Consider the following 24,616-nt stretch of genomic DNA (forward strand, 5'->3'; position numbering starts at 1 on the left):
CTTTCAATAAACATCTGATCAGACCCCGCCCACTCACCTTTCCATAGACGCACACATCCCAGCCAATTATTCCCTTGTCCCTGAACTACTCCTCCTACTTCCGCCTTGTGGCTCCTTCACTTTCACCCTATGCGATTCACTGCCGCTCAGCTGCTTCCTGGTTGTCATAGCGACAGGTTGACAATCTTGTGACACAGAGCGTCCACCACTAGAGGGAGACAGTTTGTTATGTAAGAAGAGGAAGTGTCCTTAGTGCAGGAAGGGACGGCGGCCATTTTGTTGAAGACCAAAAGAGTAAAAAAAGAGGGGGGGATTTTATCTCAGGAAACCTTCTGGAGGGGTTGTTTGGCTGGAAAGTGTGTGCCCAATGAGGAGGAGGTAATAATGTCTTCTTATTATGAGAGAAAGGGGTCCCAGAACTGTCTGGCTTGGAATGGGGTGATCATATGAGTGGGGGTGACTATGTATTGTACATTACCTTCTGTCCCCATGCTTGATTCTAAACCTACTTTCTTTAGTCATGTTTACATACATACACCTGTCAGGTGTGCTGATTTCTATGAGCCCCTCAAATTTCAACCCCCCCACATGCCTGACAAAACGTGGTAAACGGGTGCAGACGCCAGATGTATGGCCGGTTTATGTGGATGTGCAAAACATTGATGCTCTCGTGTTTCTTGCATTAGGGACCTATTCACATCTTTGCTTCATCACAATGTACATTAGTTTCATGCTGAATGGCATCCTAAGGGAACACACATGCAGTGCGCCACAATGCATGGCCAGGCGCCATCGTGTTTTATAAATGGGTTGTGATTTCTCAGACTTTTCAGGACATTCTAGCACATTGGCATCCCATTTGTTTCGAAGTGCTGCCTTAGCGAAATGCATGTAGTAGAAAAGGTGACCCCCACCTTATGACTTTCAGCAGATCTCTTTCTGACCTGCAATCGACCATCTTCTGACCTGCAATTGATCTTCTGACCTACAATGGACCACCTTCTGACGTGCAGTTTACCTCCATCTGACCTGCAGAATATCTTCTGGCCTGCAAATGACTAACATCTGACCTTCAATTTACCTCCTTCTGACCTGCAGTTGATCTTCTGACCTGCAATGGACCTCCTTCTGACCTGCAGTTTACCTCCTCTGACCTACAGTTGATCTTCTGACCTGCAATGGAGCACCTTCTGACCTAGAGTTGACCTCCTTCTGACTTGCAGCTAATCTCCTTCTGACCTGCAGTTGACCACCTTCGTGCCTGCAGATGACTACCTTCTGACCTGCACTTGACTTCCTTCTGGCCTGCATTTGACCACCTTCTTACCTACAGTTGACCTCCCTCTGACTTGCAGCTGATCTCCTTCTGACCTGCAGTTGACTGTATCCTGAACTGCAGTTGACCTCCTTCTGGCCTGCAGATGACTACCCTCTGACCTGCAGTTACCAATGGGGGGAACAAAAAAAAGAGCGCACATGTAACCATGTGTTTTGGCCCCCCCCAACCCCCAGGGAGAAAATAGGACTCAGCAGAGCGCACACTAAGCCTGCCTCCCCGCTGCATACTCCGTGCTCCTTGCCACCATACCATGGTGATGGGCGGCACAGTGGTGTAGTGGTTAGCACTTTTGCCTAGTAGTAAAAAGGGTCGCTGGTTTGAATCCCAACCGCGACACTACCTGCCTAGAGTTTGCATGTTCTCCCTGTGCCTGCGTGGGTTTCCTCCGGGTACTTCGGTTTCCTCCCACAGTCCAAAGACATGCTGGTAGGTTAATTGGCTTCTATCCAAAATTGGCCCTAGTATATGAATAAGGACCTTGGATTGTGGGCTCCTTGAGGGTAGGGACTGATGTGAGTGTGCAACGTACAATGTACAGGGATAGAGACAATTGTAGACACTCACTCAGGTTGAACTGGATGGACTGGTGTCTTTATTCAACCTTACTAACTATGATGGCCTCCTGGCCTGAGGTTAACCAACTTCTGACCTGCAGTTGACCTCCTTCTGGCCTGCAATTAACCATCTTCTGCCCTGGATTTGGCCACATTCTGACCTGCAGTTGATCTCCTTTCGACCTGCAATTGACCACCTGTTGACCTCCTTCTGGCCTGCAAATGATTACCTTCTGACCTGCAGCTTATGACCTCCTGGCCTGTGGTTAACCATCTTCTGACCTGCAGTTTATGACCTCCTGGCCTGTGGTTAACCATCTTCTGACCTGCAGTTGATCTCCTTCTGACATGCAATTGACCACCTTTCTGATCTGCAGTTGATCTTATAACCTGCAATTGACCTCCTTCTGGCCTGAAAATGACTACCATCTGACCTGCAGTTGACTTTCTGCCTGCAGATGACCACCTTATGACCTGTAGATGATCTACATCTGACCCGCAGTTGACCTCTTTATGACCTGCAGTGGACCTTCTTTTGACCTGCTTCAAGCAGGGTTTGCATTCCTGTAGACTTGTATGTAAATGCAAAACACATCTACAAAAAAGCCCATAAACACAAGCCCTAACATCCAAAGATCTGAATGAATGGACCACTCAGTGATTTTTTTTTTTTAATCTAGAAAACAGTTTATAATTTTTTTAATTCCATGTTTTTCTACCTCTACTTAGATAACTTCACTGATAATGGAGAAAGAGCGGAGTCAAACGGCAGAGAGGTTATTAGACCTCACTCTTGAGATCATCTACCTGCTGACCGGAGAGGTGAGGAGGATTCTGGGAGGTCACATGACATCACTCTTATCTCTATTAATAAAACACAGACCTGACCGGGGAGGTGAGGAGGATTCTGGGAGGTCACATGACATCACTCTTATCTCTATTAATAAAACACAGACCTGACCGGAGAGGTGAGGAGGATTCTGGGAGGTCACATGACATCACTCTTATCTCTATTAATAAAACACAGACCTGACCAGAGAGGTGAGGAGGATTCTGGGAGGTCACATGACATCACTCTTATCTCTATTAAGAGAACACAGACCTGACCGGAGAGGTGAGGAGGATTCTGGGAGGTCACATGACATCTCTCTTAACTCCATTAATAAAACAGAGACCTGACCGGAGAGGTGAGGAGGATTCTGGGAGGTCACATCAAACTATAAAAAAATCTGACTTCTGTTCTTCTGTTTTGCCGGTGGGGGGGGGGGGGGGGGGGGTTGGTTAGTCCTCATTGCTCTCTGAACCCTTACTATACTCTGAAACCTGTCAGGGCTCAAAGAACAATGTCAGCCAACCACCCTGTCACCCACAACGTCTGCTCCCCCTGCCCTCAATATGCACCACACCTGTAACCCCTTCTCTCACACCCACTACTCCTACACCCTCCATTCTTTCATTGCCTATGTGCCTGCACCCCTTACCCGACATTGTTGAAGCAGAGTAGTAGTTGATAATACATTGTAACCAAAAAACAACTCAAAGTCTGAGTTCCAAATATGAGGAATAAATGCTGTGGCCCAAAGCTCCACTAGGTATAAATTTCAGTAGGGGACTCATATGGGTGGGAAATATACGGTATATTGTGATTACTATGCTCCTTCTACAGGATAACATATTAGTGGAGAAGACACCAGGAGGTGGACAGGATTCCATTATGGTTCCTCTACATTCCTTACTGATTTCAGAGTTAAGCAATGATAAGAAGATTTTAGAAGTCACCCAGAAGATCATTGAGCTGCTGACAGGAGAGGTGAGGAGGATTCTGGGAATTCTGGGACATTATCCAGTAACAGACAAGGGATGTGTCTGGATGGTGACTGTATCATTGTGTGTGTCAGGTTCCTATAAGGTGTCAGGATGTCACTGTCTATTTCTCCATGGAGGAGTTGGAGTATTTAGAAGAACACAAGGATCTCTATAAGGACGTCATGATGGAAGACTGGCCTCCCTCCACATCACTGGGTAAGGGGAGACTTTATAAGACCAGTACAAAGTATCACCCTAGATCCACCATCATCTGATAAACACATAGAAACAATGTATTCAGTCAGTGTGTGTGTTTCCTACAGATGAATCCAGTAACGGGAACCCACCAGAGAGATGTTCTCATCCTCTGTATTCCCGGGATTCCACACAGGAAGATCAGGAGATCCCTCTCCATGATTTGGTAGGTAGGACTGAGGATATCAGACTTAAACGTGTCTCTGAACTATATTAGAGTATAACCTTTTATGTAGTCTTTGGATAATAGTGCTCACAATCATTTTTGATTTTAGGAGGAAGAAACGATTGATCTAAAAATTGAGGTTAAAGAGGAAGAAGAAGATACGTATGTGAGAGGTGACCAGCTGTCAATAAAGGAAGCTGAAATGATGGTGACAATTACAAAGGAAGAATCTTCTCTAGATATCAGCACAGGTAAGTATTACATAGATAAAATACAGTACTTCACATGTAGCAATGACCACTTGAAGGTGTTGTTGGTTGACCCATCTGGTAGCTGCACCGAAAAACTTCACCCATCCACCAGTAGCAACCATCAGAACCACTTCAAGGCCTCCATATCTTTTGCCAAATCTATTGGCTCAATGTGTTGGGGAAGAGGAGAAGAGAGGGTTCATAATACCTAAGAATGGCAAAAACACATCTGGCATTCTCCTGTCAGTGACACTATTGACTAATTTCTCTAGTAGCAGCCTCCAGGTAATATCCAAGTTAGCGCTTGTGTTTCAGTGACAACCTCTAGTTAGAGTAGAGAAAATGGTGGTCTTAGATTTTTCTGTCTCCCAATGACAATGGGTCCTTTAAATACCTGTTTCGGTGGCCCCAGATACTGTAATAGCAGCCTCAAAAAAAAGAAACTGATTCTTAGGGAAAAATCACATACAGTATACGTTGTCCCCAGGAGGCCACGGAGTAATCAACGGCGCATGCTTTGCACCACATCATCAGGGATGACAACAAATAAGGTGAAGATGTCCCACGCCATATGGTATACCAATCTCTAGGCCTCACTAAGAAAATGTAATCATTGCATTTACCACACTACCTAATGTTTCCAACAAATTCAGTGGAGATGCACATAAAAGCTCCATCTCAATTTCACAATATAATGTCACGTTCCCAATAAATTAGGTGGAGATACTGTACAGCATATAGAAGGTCCATCTCCATTCCGCAATATAATGTCATGTTCCCAACAAATGAGGAGGAGATACTGTACACCATATGAAAGGTCCATCTCCATTCCTCAATATAACGTCATGTTCCCAACAAATGAGGAGGAGATACTGTACACCATATGAAAGGTCCATCTCCATTCCTCACTATGATGTCATATTCCCAACAAATGAGGAGAAGATACTGGACACCATATGAAAGGTCCATCTCCATTCCTCAATATAACGTCATGTTCCCGACAAATGAGGAGGAGATACTGTACACCATATGAAAGGTCCATCTCCATTCCTCAATATAACGTCATGTTCCCAACAAATGAGGAGGAGATACTGTACACCATATGAAAGGTCCATCTCCATTCCTCACTATGATGTCATATTCCCAACAAATGAGGAGAAGATACTGGACACCATATGAAAGGTCCATCTCCATTCCTCAATATAACGTCATGTTCCCGACAAATGAGGAGGAGATACTGTACACCATATGAAAGGTCCATCTCCATTCCTCAATATAACGTCATGTTCCCAACAAATGAGGTGGAGATACTGTACATCATATGAAAGGTCCATCTCCATTCCTCAATATAACGTCATGTTCCCAACAAATGAGGAGGAGATACTGTACACCATATGAAAGGTCCATCTCCATTCTTCAATATAACGTCACGTTCCTAACAAATGAGGGGGAGATACTGTACACCATATGAAAGGTCCATCTCCATTCCTCAATATAATGTCATGTTCCCAACAAATGAGGAGGAGATACTGTACACCATATGAAAGGTCCATCTCCATTCTTGAATATAATGTCATGTTCCCAACAAATGAGGTGGAGATACTGTACACCATATGAAAGGTCCATCTCCATTCCTCAATATAACGTCATGTTCTCAACAAATGAGGAGGAGATACTGTACACCATATGAAAGGTCCATCTCCATTCTTCAATATAATGTCATGTTCCCAACAAATGAGGTGGAGATACTGTACACCATCTGAAAGGTCCATCTCCATTCTTCAATATAACGTCATGTTCTCAACAAATGAGGAGGAGATACTGTACACCATATGAAAGGTCCATCTCCATTCTTCAATATAATGTCATGTTCCCAACAAATGAGGTGGAGATACTGTACACCATATGAAAGGTCCATCTCCATTCTTCAATATAACGTCATGTTCTCAACAAATGAGGAGGAGATACTGTACAGCATATAGAAGGTCCATCTCCATTCCGCAATATAATGTCATGTTCCCAACAAATGAGGAGGAGATACTGTACACCATATGAAAGGTCCATCTCCATTCCTCAATATAACGTCATGTTCCCAACAAATGAGGAGGAAATACTGTACACCATATGAAAGGTCCATCTCCATTCCTCACTATGATGTCATATTCCCAACAAATGAGGAGAAGATACTGGACACCATATGAAAGGTCCATCTCCATTCCTCAATATAACGTCATGTTCCCGACAAATGAGGAGGAGATACTGTACACCATATGAAAGGTCCATCTCCATTCCTCAATATAACGTCATGTTCCCAACAAATGAGGAGGAGATACTGTACACTATATGAAAGGTCCATCTCTATTCTTCAATATAACGTCATGTTCCCAACAAATGAGGTGGAGATACTGTACACCATATGAAAGGTCCATCTCCATTCTTCAATATAATGTCATGTTCCCAACAAATGAGGTGGAGATACTGTACACCATATGAAAGGTCCATCTCCATTCTTCAATATAACGTCATGTTCCCAACAAATGAGGAGGAAATACTGTACACCATAGGAAAGGTCCATCTCCATTCCTCAATATAACGTCATGTTCCCAACAAATGAGGTGGAGTTACTGTACACCATATGAAAGGTCCATCTCCATTCCTCAATATAATGTCATGTTCCCAACAAATGAGGTGGAGATACTGTACACCATATGAAAGCTCCATCTCCATTCATCAGTTTAATGTCATGTTCCAAACAAATAAGCTCATGATTTCTAGTTATGGTAAATAGCTGAGTACTAGAACAACATATTTGACTCCAGATTGCAAAACATGTACAATGAGCATTTTTTAATCATTACTTAAAACATTATTTCCAACAGGCAGTCATGATGGCTGGAATACCTCAGAGGAACTACTTGTTTTATCTCCTGATTTTAATGAAGATGATAACAGTAATGCACAATATTCTCCAAAAACAAGCCCTGATACTGAAAGGACGCATACAGGGAAGGGTCCATTTTTGTGTTCGGAGTGTGGGAAAAGTTTCACCCAGAAACGTTCTCTCATTATGCACCAGCGGACTCATACCGATGAGCGCCCATTTCCTTGTCAAGATTGTGGCAAATGCTTCAAAGTGAAATTCTGTCTTGATCGACATGCGGAACTTCATGAAAATAAGGCTTCCTTGTCCTGTTCAGAGTGCGGCAAATCATTTGAAAAGAGATCTGAACTCCACATACATCAGAGGGGTCACACCGGTAAGGAGATCTTCTCTTGCCCTGACTGTGAAAAATCATTCCTAAGAAAATATGATCTTCTTGTGCACCAGAGAAGTCACACCGGCGAGCCACCTTTTTCATGTTCTGATTGCAAGAAGTCCTTTAAAAATAGACGAGAACTCGTTCGACACCAGAGAACTCACACCGGTGAAAAGCCTTTCTCGTGTTCCGTGTGTGGTAAGTCTTTCGCCCAGAAATCACAACTCAATACACACCAGGTAGTCCACACCGGCGAGAAGCCCTTCTCCTGTTCTGAGTGCGGCAAATGCTTCCCCAGTAAAGGAAACCGTGACAAACACATGAGAATTCACACCGGCGAGAAGCCATTTTCCTGTTTAGATTGCGGCAAATGTTTTGCGCAGAAAGTGACTCTAATTATCCACCAGAGAACACACGCCACACCAACGAGAAACCCTTTTCCCCTTCTAAGTGCGGCAAATGTTTCCCCAGGAAATCAAAATGTCGAGAAGCCGTTTTCCTGTTCAGATTGTGGAAAATGTTTTGAGGACAAAGCGACACTAATTGTCCACCAGAAAAGACATAACATGCTATTTGACAACCAGAGAACACACACCACCTGAGGCCACGAGAAACTTATCATGGAGTTTTATAGGTTGAATCCTTATGTCCGTAGAACAATGGAATGATAAAGATGGGGCAGTCTGAAAAGATCAGCCAACCTATATGGAATATTTTAGTTTTATGCAAATTTTAAATGTATAATTTATTGTGCGTCTTTTTAAAAATAAAAGTTTTTGCCCTTGTCTGTTGTAGGGATTCTTCCTTTCTGTCCCAATGTCATTGGGACAAGAAGTCAGGGAAGTTTCCTCAACGGATACAGAGAACAATAACCTGATAGAGGCTCCTACCTTCTCCATGCTGTCAAAAATTGGGTAAAAAATTTGCTGGCTTTCCACTTAAAATTACTGAAGTTCTCTGGGAACGGTGGTGGGTTCCCAGTCTACATAAAGACATTCATAACAAGACAGTAATGAAATAAAGTTTTCTTTGGTAAACCATGGTGTGGAGTTTTGTTTCATGTACTGTTACCACTGATCACAATTACTCGTTCTTCATCAGCAAATGCTAAGACGATAACTTTTGGAACTTGGCCTTTGGAGAAGGCTATGTGTTTTTGAGATGGTAAATAGATTATCTGCTGAACATTCTGGCAGAGTTGAAGAAGGACATGGGAGCCTGAGTATCTGGTCTGTTGGCCTGTGGATGTCAGAAGGTATGGGTACTCACCATGGAGAAATAGCAGTGGACGATAAAAAGAGGCTGTGACAGAGTGGGAATCACACAATGGTCTTGGCCCTTTTTCAGCTTATTCAAAATTAAAGAGAAGGTTTTGGCCAGTATTGGGGCTTTACACTCATACTGCAGTCTGTATAGAGGAAAGATGGGTGGGGAACCCCCATAATGATGCACAGTGAAATTTTGATGCAGCAGCTCCCCCGCTCTTCGAGCTGTTGTTACAGCGATGACAATATACCACTGTTGAAGCTACTGATCTGATGACCAATTTGACATACTCAGCCGGGCCCAGAAACTACAAGTGGAATCCCCAATTGAAACAACTTGTACTCAGGCAGTTTTACTTACTCTCTTGACAAAAGACAGGTGACTAATGCTCTGAGTTCCCTAGCGTCTTCGCTGGGACAACCTGGGAAGGAGCCAGAGCAAGGCTTAAGGCACTAGAGACACTATGGTCTTTGCTGGGACAACCTGGGAAGGGCCCAGGGCAAGGTTTAAGGCACTAGGGTCTTGGCTGGGACAACCTTGAAAGGGGTCTGGGCAAGGCTTAAGGCACTAGAGGCACTAGGATCTTTGCTGGGACAACCTGGGAAGAGGCCAGAGCAATGCTAAAGGCACTAGAGACACTAGAGTCTTCACTGTGACAACCTGGAAAGGTGCCAGAGCAAGGCTTATGGCACTAGAGACACTAGGGTCTTCGCTGAGACAACCTGGGAAGGTGCCTGGACAAGGCTGAAGCCACTAGAGCCTTCACTCGGACAACCTGGGAAAGGGTCAGGGCAAGGCATAAAGCACTAGTCTTCCCTGGCACAGCCTGAGAAGGGACCGGGGCAAGCAGGGGTCTCAAACTGGCGGCCCTCCAGCTGTTGCAAAACTACAAGTCCCATCATGCCTCTGCCTGTGGGAGCCATGCTTGTAACTGTCAGCCTTGCAATGCCTCATGGGACTTGTAGTTTAGCAACAGCTGGAGGGCCGCCAGTTTGAGACCCCTGCACTAGAGATACTAGGATCTTTGCTGGAACAACCTGGGAAGGGGCCAGGGCAAAGGAGGATACGGGACTGGAGGAAGAGGAGGACATGGGGTGGAGGGGATGGGACTGCAGGAGGAGGACATAGGATGAAGGAGATGGGACTGGAGGAAGAGGCGGACATGGGGTGGAGGGGATGGGACTGCAGGAGGAGGACATAGGATGAAGGAGATGGGACTGGAGGAAGAGGAGGACATGGGGTGGAGGGGATGGGACTGCAGGAGGAGGACATAGGATGAAGGAGATGGAACTGGAGGAAGAGGAGGACATGGGGTGGAGGGGATGGGACTGCAGGAGGAGGACATAGGATGAAGGAGATGGGACTGGAGGAAGAGGAGGACATGGGGTGGAGGGGATGGGACTGCAGGAGGAGGACATAGGATGAAGGAGATGGGACTGGAGGAAGAGGAGGACATGGGGTGAAGGGATGGGACTGCAGGAGGAGGACATAGGATGAAGGAGATGGAACTGGAGGAAGAGGAGGACATGGGGTGGAGGGGATGGGACTGCAGGAGGAGGACATAGGATGAAGGAGATGGGACTAGAGGAAGAGGCGGATATGGGGTGGAGGGGATGGGACTGCAGGAGGAGGACATAGGATGAAGGAGATGGAACTGGAGGAAGAAGAGGACATGGGGTGGAGGGGATGGGACTGCAGGAGGAGGACATAGGATGAAGGAGATGGGACTGGAGGAAGAGGCGGACATGGGGTGGAGGGGATGGGACTGCAGGAGGAGGACATAGGATGAAGGAGATGGGACTGGAGGAAGAGGAGGACATGGGGTGGAGGGGATGGGACTGCAGGAGGAGGACATAGGATGAAGGAGATGGGACTGGAGGAAGAGGAGGACATGGGGTGGAGGGGATGGGACTGCAGGAGGAGGACATAGGATGAAGGAGATGGGACTGGAGGAAGAGGAGGACATGGGGTGGAGGGGATGGGACTGCAGGAGTAGGTGGAACTGGAAGAGAAGGAGGACATGGGATGGAGGAGGAGGAGAACACAGGGTGGGAGAGATGGGACTGGAGGGAGGAGGACAAGGGTTGGAGATGAGGAGAACATGGGATAGGGGAGATGACACTGGAAGAGGAGGGCATGGGATGGGGAGATGGGACTGGAGAAGAAGGACATGCAATGGAGAAGGAGGAGGACATGGAATGAAGAAGATGGGACTGGAGGAGGAGGACATTGAATGGAGGAGATGCGACTGGAGGAGGAGTTAGAACTAGGAGGACATGGAATGGACAATAACTTTTCTTTTGGGGCTTTCACCTTGTGTATTATCTAAAACTTCCCAAAAAGCTACAGACGCATAAATTGGCAAGAGCCAGATGTCTAGGTGCCCTCATATGGAATTGCACAGAGCTCCCTTTGTTGATGGAACTTCACACAAGGATCTGTGAATTAAAGAAGATGGAGTACCTAACCGCTTCCCTTAAAGGCTCCCTTAATAAATACCTCTGTATACATTCTTTGTGGTTACCCTGTAATTTACCTTTGAAAATTCAGTAAAAATCCTCAGTTTTCAAAAGTAGTATCTTTATGGCTTTTTGACAGTTGAAATCTTTATGCTTCTGCCACAGGCTAATGTGAACTCTGTAGCCCCAGGCGGGTGCCTACCTACAAGACCAGGTTAGGATTCTTCAGACCGATCTTACAGGTCAGTTGAGGACCTTTAAGCCCGGATGAGCAATTATCAGAACAGAACAGAATTCTTCTTTGGCTTCAGCTTCCTCTCCCAGGCAAAGAGTCCAGGGAGCAAAAAATTGGACCTCTTTTCAGCTAAACCCTCCCCAGGCAACAGACTTTGGAGGACCTCTCAAGGACCAATTTCTTTCGGCAAATCCTGGACCCTACTAAACACACATCCTGACCAGGCAGAGCCTGCGAGGCAAGGGCTAGACGTGTGCAAAAATGTGTTCCGTTTCATCATATTCGTTATCGGAATTCCTTTCCTATATTAGGATTGGTTTACTATATTAGTTATTTTCAAATCGATTCAAAATTCAGATTCGAAGTTAGAATTTTCAAAATTTAAAATTCGAACTTTGATTTTTAGAATCCAAAAGAAAAAAACAAAAAAAGAAAAATTGACACTAATACACCCTAAAGAGTTAAATTACCAACATTTATTAGCTATCAATAGCAGGAAAAATAACAAGCATATAAAAATCCCTCAATCCCCAATACTAACTCCATATATAAAATCCCTATACAGAGATATAACCCATTCCCCAGTAAACCATATCTGTACAGAATATTAAAAGTAAACCCCCCTCTAAAAAGAAGAGGGGTACATGATTTTTAGAAGACAGCTATATTTGTTCATTCTATTCTAATCTATTCTTTTATTTTCTATTCTGTTTTAATCTATTCTATTCTTTTATTTTTCTATTCTAGTCTGTTTTATTCTATTCTACTCAACTCTAGTCATTAACAACTGTATTTGTTCTATTTTATTATATTCTAACCTATTTTTTTTTATTCTATTCTACGCAATTTTTTTATTTTCTATTCTATTCTGTTTTATTCTATTCTTTTATTTTCTATTCTATTCTGTTTTATTCTGTTCCAGTCTACTGTTTCTTTCACTGGCTATATTTGTTCTAATTTATTCTATTCAAACCAATTCTACTCTATTCTATTCCAATCTTGTATTTTATATTCTATTCTATTCTTTTATTTTAATATGCTAGTCTAGTCTACTCTATTATATTCCTTTCAACTGCTGTATTCATTATTTTTTTCTTCTATTTCATTCTATTCTAATATATTCTATTTTTTCATATTCTGTTTTATTCTATTCCACTCCATTCTATTCAATGCCTATATTATATATATATATATATATATATATATATATATATATATATATATATATATATATATTTTTTTTTCTACTTTATTCTATTCTACTATATTCCATTCTATTATTTTCTATTCTGTTTTATTCTAATCTTTTCTATTCTGTTTTTTTTTAAATTCTGTTTACATAGTTAGTAAGGTTGAATAAAGACACCAGTCCATCCTGAGTGAGTGTCTGCAATTGTCCCTGTTCATTGCACACTCACATTGGTCCCTACCCTCAAGGAGCCCACAGCCCAATGTCCCCATTCTTATACTAAGGCCAATTTTTGGACAGAAGCCAATTAACCTACCTGCATGTCTTTGGAGTGTGGGAGGAAACCGGAGTACCCGGCGGAAACCCATACAGGCACAGGGAGAACATGCAAACTCCAGGCAGGTAGAGTTGTGGTTGGGATTTGAACCAGCGACCCTTCTTACTGCTAGGTGAGAGTGCTAACCACTAGACCACTGTGCTGCCCTATTCTGTTCTATTCTGTTCTATTCTGTTCTATTCTGTTAGGCAACCTAAGTAAGAATAATGATCTTATTTCACTTTTATACCTTACTGTATTTATTGCAATATGTTTCCATTTCGAATTCAAATTTTATATTCAAATTCTAACTTGGATCTAATTTCATTCTGATTTATTATCATTACTATTGTAATTTGGAAATTCGGATACATCCAAAGGTCCGAAAAACAAAAATTTCACCCGAATTTCGATTCGTAACGAAACGAATGGCACATGTCTACCAAGAACCCTTCTAGATGGTCAGTTCAAATATTTATCCCCTTGCCCGGGTCAGAACACTGGCATAAACCCCTCAGTGATTGGCCAAGGACAGGAAAATTATTCAGAACTCCATACCTTGTAACTTCACGCTCCTTCTACTGAAGACCACTCTTCAGAAGAAGGTGAAGTAAACAATGTCATTGAAACCCAAGGACCCTAGAACCCTAAAACCTAGAACCAAGGACCCAAGAACCCAAGGACCCTATTGAACCCAGGTGGCATAAACAGAGCTCGGGGTGGCTTGGCTGCAAACACTAAATGTGGACAACCTAAAGCATATTATCATTTTTGCATCGAAAAACTCTTCCGAAGGTGGAGGAGATGTCATTGGAGCAGCAGAGAACTCCAACACTTGGTACCCCTTTCTCGTTTTCTGTATGGAATCAGTGAAGATTATATTATATATATATATATATATATATATATATATATATATATATATATATATATATATATATGTATATATATATATATATATATATATATATATATATATATATATATATATATATAAAGATATGTTGGTATGCAACTAAATGAACATGTCAAATGCCTTAGAACTTCATGCGGTGGTGGTCATTTTTGGTAGCTATCAACAGATATCCTCACTTAGGTTCGAGCATTAGTCTATGTTGACATAGAGTATGTATATAGAGTATGTTCCTCCAGATCTTCTGGTCTACAACAGTGCAAATAAAAAAAAAAAAGTATCACGGACAGTACTCATTTTTTTTTCTGGTCTACAACAAAATGGCCGAGAAGAACCAATCACAGAAGAGCCTGCATTTTACCCATAATGCTGAGCATTGGGGGGGATGGGCACTATTGTTACTGGAAGTGAATGGCACAGAGTGCGAGCAATGGAGGCAAACTGCACCAACCTGACGGAGAGGATATTACGGCTCACCCTGGAGATCATCTACCTGCTGACCGGGGAGGTGAGGAGGATTCTGGGAGCGCCGCCAACACGTTTGGTTCATATTTTTTGATTGATACCGGCCAGAAAAAAAAAAATAACTTTCCTCCAGTTTTATTCCAGCAACAGATCTCCGGGAAGAGTCTAATGGGCAACGTTTTTTGTTTTGTTGTTTTTATTTATTTTTTTTCGAAAAATTTAAGTGACAGACACTTTTTTTAAACAATTTTTGTTGTACTCACAACTGGATAAAATATATATTTATTTATTTTTTATTATTAAACAGGCAACAAAATTATAAGACAAAGTTTTTACAGAATGTGTGCTCCTGACAGCTGGAGAATTACAAAATGTTTTGTTTCTAAAGAATCTTTCTTTGACAAGCTGCTAAATCGTCACCTTTCTTTACATATTTTCTGAAATCCGGGCATTTAAAACATATATTTGCTGGCAAAATGATTGAAAAATGATACCACTCCTACCATATATTAATTATTATTATTATTATATTTATTATTATTATTATTATTATTATTATATTTATTTATTTTTTAAGATTATTTTCATTTTTTTGTTTTTTTTGTTTTTTTATGAGTTAAGTTTGAGTTTTTCAAATTAAATACACACAATAGTAGGAGGAATTTTGAGGAAATCCATGGGAGCAAAAGGCAGAGCTCTGTGTTATTAAAAAACATAAGGTTGGAACTGTATTTAAGGGTCTATTTATAAATGTTTTCACCCAAAAATTTCACAGCGCTCCCCAAGACTCGCACATCACTCCAATTAGATTCAGTTAGAAAAATGTGTGCATCACGGGTGAAAATATTTCTCAACAGGATGTATTATGCTGTTTGTGCTGTAACCCCTTTTTTGTGTTTTGTTTATTTATTGTGGTGTTTTGGGGGGGAATAGCTTGGTTTCGTGCATAGATCACTATCTTTACCTGTGGGTGACGTCCACCCTCTAAAACGTTGTGTTTTCTCCCATTGTAGACCTGCATCGCTGGGGTTGGGTCTGTAGCTCACCTCCAGCTGTGCCCATTTGCCTCAGTTGACTAGAGAAGGATCACTTTGACTCAGTTGGCCAGAGAAGGATCACTTTGACTCAGTTGACCGGAGAGGAATCACTTTGACTCAGTTGACCGGAGAGGGATCACTTTGATTTCAGCTGACCAGAGAAGGATCACTTTGACTCAATTGACCAGAGAGGGATCACTTTGACTCAGTTGACCAGAGAGGGATCACTTTGACTCAGTTGACCAGAGAGGGATCACTTTGATTTCAGCTGACCAGAGAAGGATCACTTTGACTCAATTGACCAGAGAGGGATCACTTTGACTCAGTTGACCAGAGAGGGATCACTTTGACTCAGTTGGCCAGAGAGGGCTCATTTTGATTCAGTAAACTAGAGAAGGATCACTTTGACTCAGTTGACCAGAGAGGGATCCCTTTGATTCAGTAAACTAGAGAAGGATCACTGACTCAGTTGGCCAGAGAGGGATCACTTTGACTCAGTTGACCAGAGAAGGATCACTTTGACTCAGTTGACCAGAGAAGGATCACTTTGACTCAATTGACCAGAGAGGGATCACTTTGACTCAGTTGACCAGAGAGGAATCACTTTGACTCAGCTGACCAGAGAGGAATCACTTTGACTCAGTTGACCAGAGAAGGATCACTTTGACTCAATTGACCAGAGAGGGATCACTTTGACTCAGTTGACCAGAGAGGGATCACTTTGACTCAGTTGACCAGAGAGGGATCACTTTGACTCAGTTGACCAGAGAGGGATCACTTTGACTCAGTTGACTAGAGAAGGATCACTTTGACTCAGTTGGCCAGAGAGGGCTCATTTTGATTCAGTAAACTAGAGAAGGATCACTTTGACTCAGTTGACCAGAGAGGGATCCCTTTGATTCAGTAAACTAGAGAAGGATCACTGACTCAGTTGGCCAGAGAGGGATCACTTTGACTCAGTTGACTAGAGAGAGATCACTTTGACTCAGTTGACCGGAGAGGAATCACTTTGACTCAGTTGACCGGAGAGGGATCACTTTGACTCAGTTGACCGGAGAGGGATCACTTTGACTCAGTTGACCGGAGAGGAATCACTTTGACTCAGTTGACCGGAGAGGAATCACTTTGACTCAGTTGACCGGAGAGGGATCACTTTGACTCAGCTGACCAGAGAAGGATCACTTTGACTCAGCTGACCAGAGAAGGATCACTTTGACTCAGCTGACCAGAGAAGGATCACTTTGACTCAGTTGGCCAGAGAGGGATCACTTTGATTCAGTAAACTAGAGAAGGATCACTTTGACTCAGTTGACCAGAGAGGAATCCCTTTGACTCAGTTGACCAGAGAGGGATCACTTTGACTCAGTTGACTAGAGAAGGATCACTGACTCAGTTGGCCAGAGAGGGATCACTTTGACTCAGTTGGCCAGAGAGGGATCACTTTGACTCAGTTGGCCAGAGAGAGATCACTTTCACGCAGTTGGCCAGAGAGGGATCACTTTCACGTAGCTGGCCAGAGAGGCAGTTCTATCATAATAGCATCATGGGTCCCTGGGCAAAGTAATGCACTGGGGACCCTACCAGCCTGCATCAGGTGTCCCTATCAGATTGTCCCCACACATCAAGTGTCCCCATCAGAGTACCCCCTTGTATCAGGTCTACCCATCCATCAGGTGTCCCAATCACAGTGTCTCAATACATCAAGTGTCTCCATTAGAGTGCCCCCTTATATCAGGTGTCCCAATCCATCAGGTCTCCCCATCACAGTGTCTCGATACATCTGGTGTCCATGTCACAGTGCCCCCTTATGTCAACTGTCCCCATCCATCAGGTGTTCGAATGGTGCTCTTAAAAGTTTGCTGAATAGCAAGAAGGATATTGGCAATTTGCAAGGAAGAGTAGACACTGGGCAGAGAGGGATCACTTTGACAGAATTTGCTAGAGAAGGATCACTTTGATGCAGTTGGCCAGAGATGGATCACTTTGATGGAATTTGCTAGAGAGGGATCACTGATGTAGTTGGCCAGAGAGGGATCACTGACGCAGTTGGCCAGAGAGGGATAACTTTCATGTAGCTGGCCAGAGACGGATCACTTTCACTTTGACGGAATTTGCTAGAGAGGGATCACTGATGCAGTTGGCCAGAGAGGGATCACTTTCACGTAGCTGGCCAGAGAGGGATCACTTTGCTATCATAATACCATTATGGGTCCCTGGGCAAAGTAATGCACTGGGGTCCTGACCAGCCTGCATCAGGTGTCCCTATCAGATTGTCCCCACGCATCAAGTGTCCCCATCAGAGTACCTTGTATCAGGTCTCCCGATCGGTGTCTCCATCAGAGTGCCCCCTTAGATCAGGTGTCCCCATTACAGTGTCTCCATACATCAGGTGTCTCCATCAGAGTGCCCCCCATATATCAGGTGTCCCCATCCATCAGGTCTCCCCATCACAGTGTCTTGTTGGCCCGAGAGGGCTCCCTTTGACGCAGTTGGCCAGAGAGGGATCACTTTGACAAACTTAGTCCGAGAGGAAAATCCGATCTTTTAGAACGTGATGACGTAATTTCGTTACGATAGGACTACATTCAGGCTAGTAGCCAATAGCTTTGATGTAGGAATTTGATTTGAGCATGCGTGGCACTTTGTCCGATCAAAATTCTCTACACATGATCGGAGTATGTCCGATCGGACCAGTTGGTCGGGAAATATTTCCAACATGTAGGAAAATTGGGTCCGACGGATATTCCGACGGAATCAGTCCGATGCATACCACACACAGTCGGATTATCCGATGACACGGTCCGATAGCACACATTCCGACAGATTCTCCGACCGTGTGTACAGGGGCTTAGTGGCGTAATATCTGATACATTATGACTGGAAACAACCCAAGAGCTCACAGGCAAATATGAATGAGAGATGCCATCGATCAGATCATAGAAAAGAGGGCTGATAATGGCAGGAAGTTATAAGATATTTTCTTGGGAAATGTATATAGTGATTGCTAATCTCACCCCACAGGATAACATAGTTGTGAAGAAGGCATCAGGAGATGGACAGAACCCCATTATGGTTCCTCTACATTCCTTACTGGTTCCAGAAAGAAACAATGAGCAGAAGATTTTACATGTCACCCAGAAGATCCTTGACCTCCTGATGGAAGAGGTGAGCGGTTCCCAGGAATTCTGGGGCATTATCCAGTAACAGACAAGGGATGTGTCTGGATGGTGACTGTATCATTGTGTGTGTCAGGTTCCTATAAGGTGTCAGGATGTCACTGTCTATTTCTCCATGGAGGAGTGGGAGTATTTAGAAGGACACAAGGATCTCTACAAGGACATCATGAGAGAATTAGCCACCCTTCACACATCCTCCTAGGAGGAGTTTAATAGTTAGAAAAAAAAATTGTGTGTTTTTTCATGTGTATTTTGATTGTCCCTTACTTACTAATGGTTCAGAAAGTTCCATCTTGCTCCACCATGGCTCTGTATCTTCTCAAGCATTTTTACGATTTTATTTTATACTTTTATTCAGAGCAAAAACTGGAGCAAATGTAATGTTCTTATCAAAGAGGAGATAAAAGAAGAAGAGGATATTGTGATAAAGGAGTGGGAGTATATAGAAGGACACAAGGATCTCTACAAGGACGTCATGATGGAGAATCAGCCGCCCCTCACATCACCGGGTAAGAAGAGACTTTATTGTAAAGGAGAGAGCAGTACGGAGGGTCCACCTAGATCCCCCATCATCTGATAAACACATAGAAACAATGTATTCAGTCAGTGTGTGTGTTTCCTACAGATGGATCCAGTAATGGGAACCCAACAGATAGATGTCCCCGTCCTCTGTATTCCGGGGATTCCACACAGGAAGATCACACCATCCCCCACCATCATCAGGTAGGTAGGACTGAGGATGGCAAACTCAAACCTGGCTGGAAACTGTGCTTAATGATATTTCTCTATGCAGTCTCATGATAATAGTGCTCATCATTTTGTGATTTTAGGAGGAAGAAGTGATGGCTATAAAAATTGATTTCAAAGAGGAAGATGAGACATATGCAAGGGGAAATCACCTGTCTATAAAGGAAGCTGAAATGATGGTGACAGTTATCGAAAATGACTCTTTTGTAGATGTCACAGGTAAGTATTATATATTTTATATTTTAAAAAATGTCAGCAATTCACATTTTTAATTTAGGTTCATTCTTTAACATTTCTGTTATTTATTATCAGGGTTAAGTATGCAGATTGACTACAAATGATAAAAAGAATATAATTGTCTTTTTCCGATCTGATAGAAAGTATCCATTGTACTTTATACTACATGTTATGCATGGGAGAAACTGTACACCAGAGGCCCTCCAGCTGTTGCAGAACTACACGTTCCATCGTTCCTCTTGGAGTAAATGTTACTGCCAGCTTTGCAATGCCTCATGGGAAATGTAGTTCCACAACAGCTGGAGGGCCCCAGGTTGCCTACCTCTGCTGTACACCATATGAAGGGTCCACCTTCACTCCACAATATAACGTCATGTTCCCAACAAATGAGGAGGAGATACTGTACACCATATGAAAGGTCCATCTCCATTCCTCAATATAATGTCATGTTCCCAACAAATGAGGAGGAGATACTGTACACCATATGAAAGGTCCATCTCCATTCCTCAATATAACGTCATGTTCCCAACAAATGAGGAGGAGATACTGTACAACATATGAAAGGTCCCTCTCCATTCCTCCATATAACGTCATGTTCCCAACAAATGAGGTGGAGATACTGTACACCATATGAAAGGTCCATCTCCATTCTTCAATATAACGTCGTGTTCCCAACAAATGAGGAGGAGATACTGTACACCATATGAAAGGTCCATCTCCATTCCCCAATATAATGTCATGTTCCCAACAAATGAGGAGGAGATACTGTACACCATATGAAAGGTTCATCTCCATTCCTCAATATAACGTCGTGTTCCCAACAAATGAGGAGGAGATACTGTACACCATAAGAGAGGTCCATCTCCATTCCTCAATAAAACGTCATGTTCCCAACACATGAGGAGGAGATACTGTACACCATATGAACAGTCCATCTCTATTCTTCAATATAATGTTGTGTTCCCAACAAATGAGGAGATACTGTACACCATATGAAAGATCCATCACCATTCCTCAATATAATGTCATGTTGCCAATAAATGAGGAGGAGATACTGTACACCAGGCATATGCAATTAGCGGACCTCCAGCTGTTGCAAAACTACAAGTCCCATCATGCCTCTGCCTCTGGGTGTCATGCTTGTGGCTGTCAGAGTCTTGCTATGCCTCATGGGAGTTGTAGTTCTGAAACAGCTGGAGGTCTGCTAATTACATATCCCTGCTGTACACCATATGAAAGGTCCATCTCCATTCCTCAATACTAGGCCATGTTCCCAACAAATGAGGAGGAGATACTGTACACCATATGAAAGGTCCATCTCCATTCCTCAATATAACGTCATGTTCCCAACAAATGAGGAGGAGATACTGTACACCATATGAAAGGTTCATCTCCATTCCTCAATATAACGTCATATTCCCAACAAATGAGGAGGAGATACTGTACACCATATGAAAGGTCCATCTCCATTCCTCAATATAACATCATGTTTCCAACAAATGAGGAGGAGATAATTTACACCATATGAAAGGTCCATCTCCATTCCTCAATACTATGCCATGTTCCCAACAAATGAGGAAGAGAATACTGTACACCATATAAAAGGTAAATTTCCATTACTTAATGTAACCTCTGTATGCTTTACCATATCATTGTCAATGGCTTTTGTTGCATTGTACATCTGTACTACAACTGTACCTAATTCCATAGCAGAGATCTGAGGAACAGTTAACTGATAGACCAACTTACATGACTCCAAACTGTAAAATATGAACGATTAACATTCTATAATTTTTTTTTATAATAAAAAAAATATTTCCAACAGGAGGAGACGATGGATGGAATACCCCACAGGGACGTCCTAGTTTATATGAAGAGTATAGCAAAGATGATAACGACGTGGCACAATATTCTCCAGAAGTAAGCGTTGTCACTCAAAATATACAACACAAACTTAATCATATGGCAAAATCAACAGCTTGGTTTAATTCCAAACGTAAATCACATACTTTTAACCCAAATAGCCAAACAAGCTTTCAGAGTGCAGAAAAATCACCAGATTGTTCTAATCCTAGGGAATCTTCTCCCAATCATTTGCATCCTTTTGAGGACTGTGAAAAATCTTTCTCAAAAAAACATCACCTTGTTGTACCCCACACCATCCGCATCATTGAAAGACCCTTTAAATGTTCCAAGTGTGAGAAGACCTTCACAAAGAAATCCCATTTTGTTCAACACCAGAAAACCCACAACAATGAGAAACCCTATTCATGTTCTGAGTGTGAAAAGTCCTTCATAAATAAATCAAAACTTATTCAACATCAGAGAATCCACACCGGGGAAAGGCCTTTCATGTGTTCTGAGTGCGGGAAGTCTTTCACTGAGAAATCAAAACTCAATAAACACATTAGAGTACACACCGGCGAGAAGCCCTTTTCCTGTTCTGCGTGTGGAAGGAGCTTCTCTGATAAAGGGAACTGTGATAGGCACATGAAAATTCACACTAATTATCCACCAGAGATGACACATTACAAGAGGACGCTAAAGAACTTATGATGGAGTTTCATAGGCTGAATCGTTATGTTCATAAAACAGCTGTACGATAAAGATAAGGCAGTCCGAAAGGATCATCCAACCCATGTGGAATATTTTAGTTTTATTGTTGTGGTGTGATCTTTTCTTATTTTCATTATGTATAAAAAGAAAATGTTTTAAATTTTTATCATTTCTTTTGCTTCTTCATATTGCAGCTTAAAACTCAAACTTTATTTTTCTTTTTTTCATTTTGGGGAATTTCCCCTCTTGTTTTGTGTCTCCAACAAGGACACCGGCATCAAGAAAACCATGAATTATTTAGTAGAGTGTGGAAGAGTTGGATTTGCTTTTATATGTGTGTGTGTCCCCTCTGGAATAACTTTTTGTCCTGGTGATAGCTGTCACTGGGACAAGAAGTCAGGGAGAGTTCCGCTACAGGGATACAGATAACAACAATAATCTGACATAGGCTCTCATATTCTCCATTCTGTCATAAAAGAAAAACGTGTTGGCTGGATTTCAATTTTTATTTAGAAGAAGGCCTCTAGGAACAATGGTGGGGGTCTCAGCCTAGCCTTCATTCTCCCACTGCACTTCCATTTAATTTAGAGAAGTTTTCTAGGAACAATGGTGGGGTGTCGGGCTTTCCTTTATTCTTGCACTGGACTTCCATAATATTTAGAGAAGTTCTCTGGGAACAGTGATGGGGTCTCATGCTGTCCTTCATTCTTGCACTGGACATCCATTTTATTTACAGAAGTTCTCTAGGAACAGTGGTGGGGTCTCAGGCTGTCCTTCGTTTTTCCACTGGACTTCCATTTTATTTAGAGAAGTCCGCTGGGATCAATGGTGGGAGTTCTGGCTGTCTTTTCTTCTTATGTTACATAAAGGTATGCATTGTGTGACAGCAATAAAATAAAATTCTCATTGGTAAACCATAGCGTGGACTCTCGTTTTGTTTGTGTTACCACTGATCACAATTATTTGTTCTTCAGCAGCAACACTGCAAAGGGCGTTTTGTGTTTTTTTTTAAGAAATGACAGTAAATAGATTATCTACTGAACTATCTACTGAACATTCTGGCAGAGCTAAAGAAGGACATGTGAACCCAAAATACTAAACAAGATACTGAACCCAACATAGGTTTGTTGACCTATGCTTGTCTGAGGGTATGGGTACTCTCCATGATGAAATGGCAATGGATGGTGTAGGCAAGCTATGACAGAGAGAGAATCACACAATGGTCGTGGCCCTTTTTTTAGTTTTCCAAAAAGTTTTGCCAGGTGACTCATACTGCAGTCTACAGAGGGAAGATGGGCATGAAACACATGCTATATTGTGGGGGCACTACTGGGCTAATCCTTGCCATAACCAGAAATAATAATGCACAGTGAAACTTTGATGCATCAGCACCTTCCAGCTCTGACCTGTTGTTACAGCAATCACGATGTGCCACCATGGTGACACCACCATGTGAAGATACTGGTCTGATGGTCAATATGACATCGTGTAATGTAATAATATGGCCCTGAAATTTTTAAGCGGATCTTCACTCTGTCCCCCCCTCCACTTACCTTGTTGCCAGTCCTGCACAGTTAAGGTGCTCCCCTGCCCAGCGTGATCCAGCGTTGTCCTGCTGAGATCGGCTTCTCTTATCACCCCCCGGTCCTGCAATGCCATCTTTTTTCGGTGATATAGCATTTCAGGTTTATCCGGCAGCCCTCCGATGACATGCTGCTAGGCCCCACTCCCCCCCTCTTTTCTCAATGAAAGACTAATCTCCTTTTCATTTTCATCCATTAAGGGACACAATGCATCTTTAACTTTTGGGACGTTTCAAACCAATCAAAATTAAAATGGTGGGCAACAGGCAAACAATTACTGACAGGCCTAGGAAAACGACAGAGAAGACCAGGTTGTAGCCTTGCCAATTTAGGAAAATGAGGTTAATGCCAAAAAGAACCTTTAGACCATTGCTCTCCAAACTGTGTACTGGGGGCCGGATATGACCCTTTGCATGCTTTTATCTAGCCCTTGGGGCACTATTTCATCCACTGGTACCAACAATGGGTCATAATCCCCTCTACCCTACTGACCTCCTTGAAGGATCACAATTCCTCCTAATGACACCAATGATGGGGCACAATTCCTCCCAGTGACACCAACAATTGAGCCCAATGACACCAATGATGGGACACAATTCCACCCAATGACACCAACAATTGGGTCCAAAGACACCAACGATAGGGCTGAATTTCTTCCACTGATGTTGGGACTTTTTCTACTCCCAATGTCCACAGTCTGGCCCCCCTAAAATTCTGAAGGCCAGTAAACTTGCCCTTTGTTTAAAAAGTCTAGAGACCCCTGCTTTAGACCATAAATATAGATGATAGTTTGCCTGAGCCACCTAGAG

The 24,616-nt window shown here is 42.8% G+C and overlaps 2 protein-coding genes across 2 annotated transcripts; both read left to right on the forward strand.

The window, feature by feature from the left end:
- Window positions 1–279: 279 nt before the first annotated feature.
- Window positions 280–8,665, forward strand: LOC143956351 (uncharacterized). The gene is made up of 7 exons (XM_077466566.1): window positions 280–378; window positions 2,623–2,715; window positions 3,560–3,703; window positions 3,792–3,915; window positions 4,023–4,120; window positions 4,230–4,371; window positions 7,251–8,665. Exons 2-7 carry the CDS (start codon window positions 2,638–2,640, stop codon window positions 8,228–8,230), a joined length of 1,566 nt encoding a protein of 521 aa, XP_077322692.1. The 5' UTR covers window positions 280–378; window positions 2,623–2,637; the 3' UTR covers window positions 8,231–8,665.
- Window positions 8,666–14,390: 5,725 nt separating this feature from the next.
- On the forward strand, window positions 14,391–23,143 carry LOC143956315 (uncharacterized). Its single transcript, XM_077466533.1, has 6 exons — window positions 14,391–14,514; window positions 18,530–18,673; window positions 19,043–19,193; window positions 19,310–19,407; window positions 19,515–19,650; window positions 21,494–23,143. The coding sequence occupies exons 1-6, from the start codon at window positions 14,392–14,394 to the stop codon at window positions 22,222–22,224; spliced, it is 1,383 nt and encodes a 460-aa protein (XP_077322659.1). The 5' UTR covers window position 14,391; the 3' UTR covers window positions 22,225–23,143.
- The last annotated feature ends 1,473 nt before the right edge of the window (window positions 23,144–24,616 follow it).

The sequence above is a fragment of the Lithobates pipiens genome, unplaced genomic scaffold, assembly GCF_037356315.1.
Source record: "Lithobates pipiens isolate NorthernLeopardFrog02 unplaced genomic scaffold, aLitPip1_a1.2 Scaffold_35, whole genome shotgun sequence".
In the NCBI taxonomy this organism is placed as follows: Eukaryota; Metazoa; Chordata; class Amphibia; order Anura; family Ranidae; genus Lithobates; species Lithobates pipiens.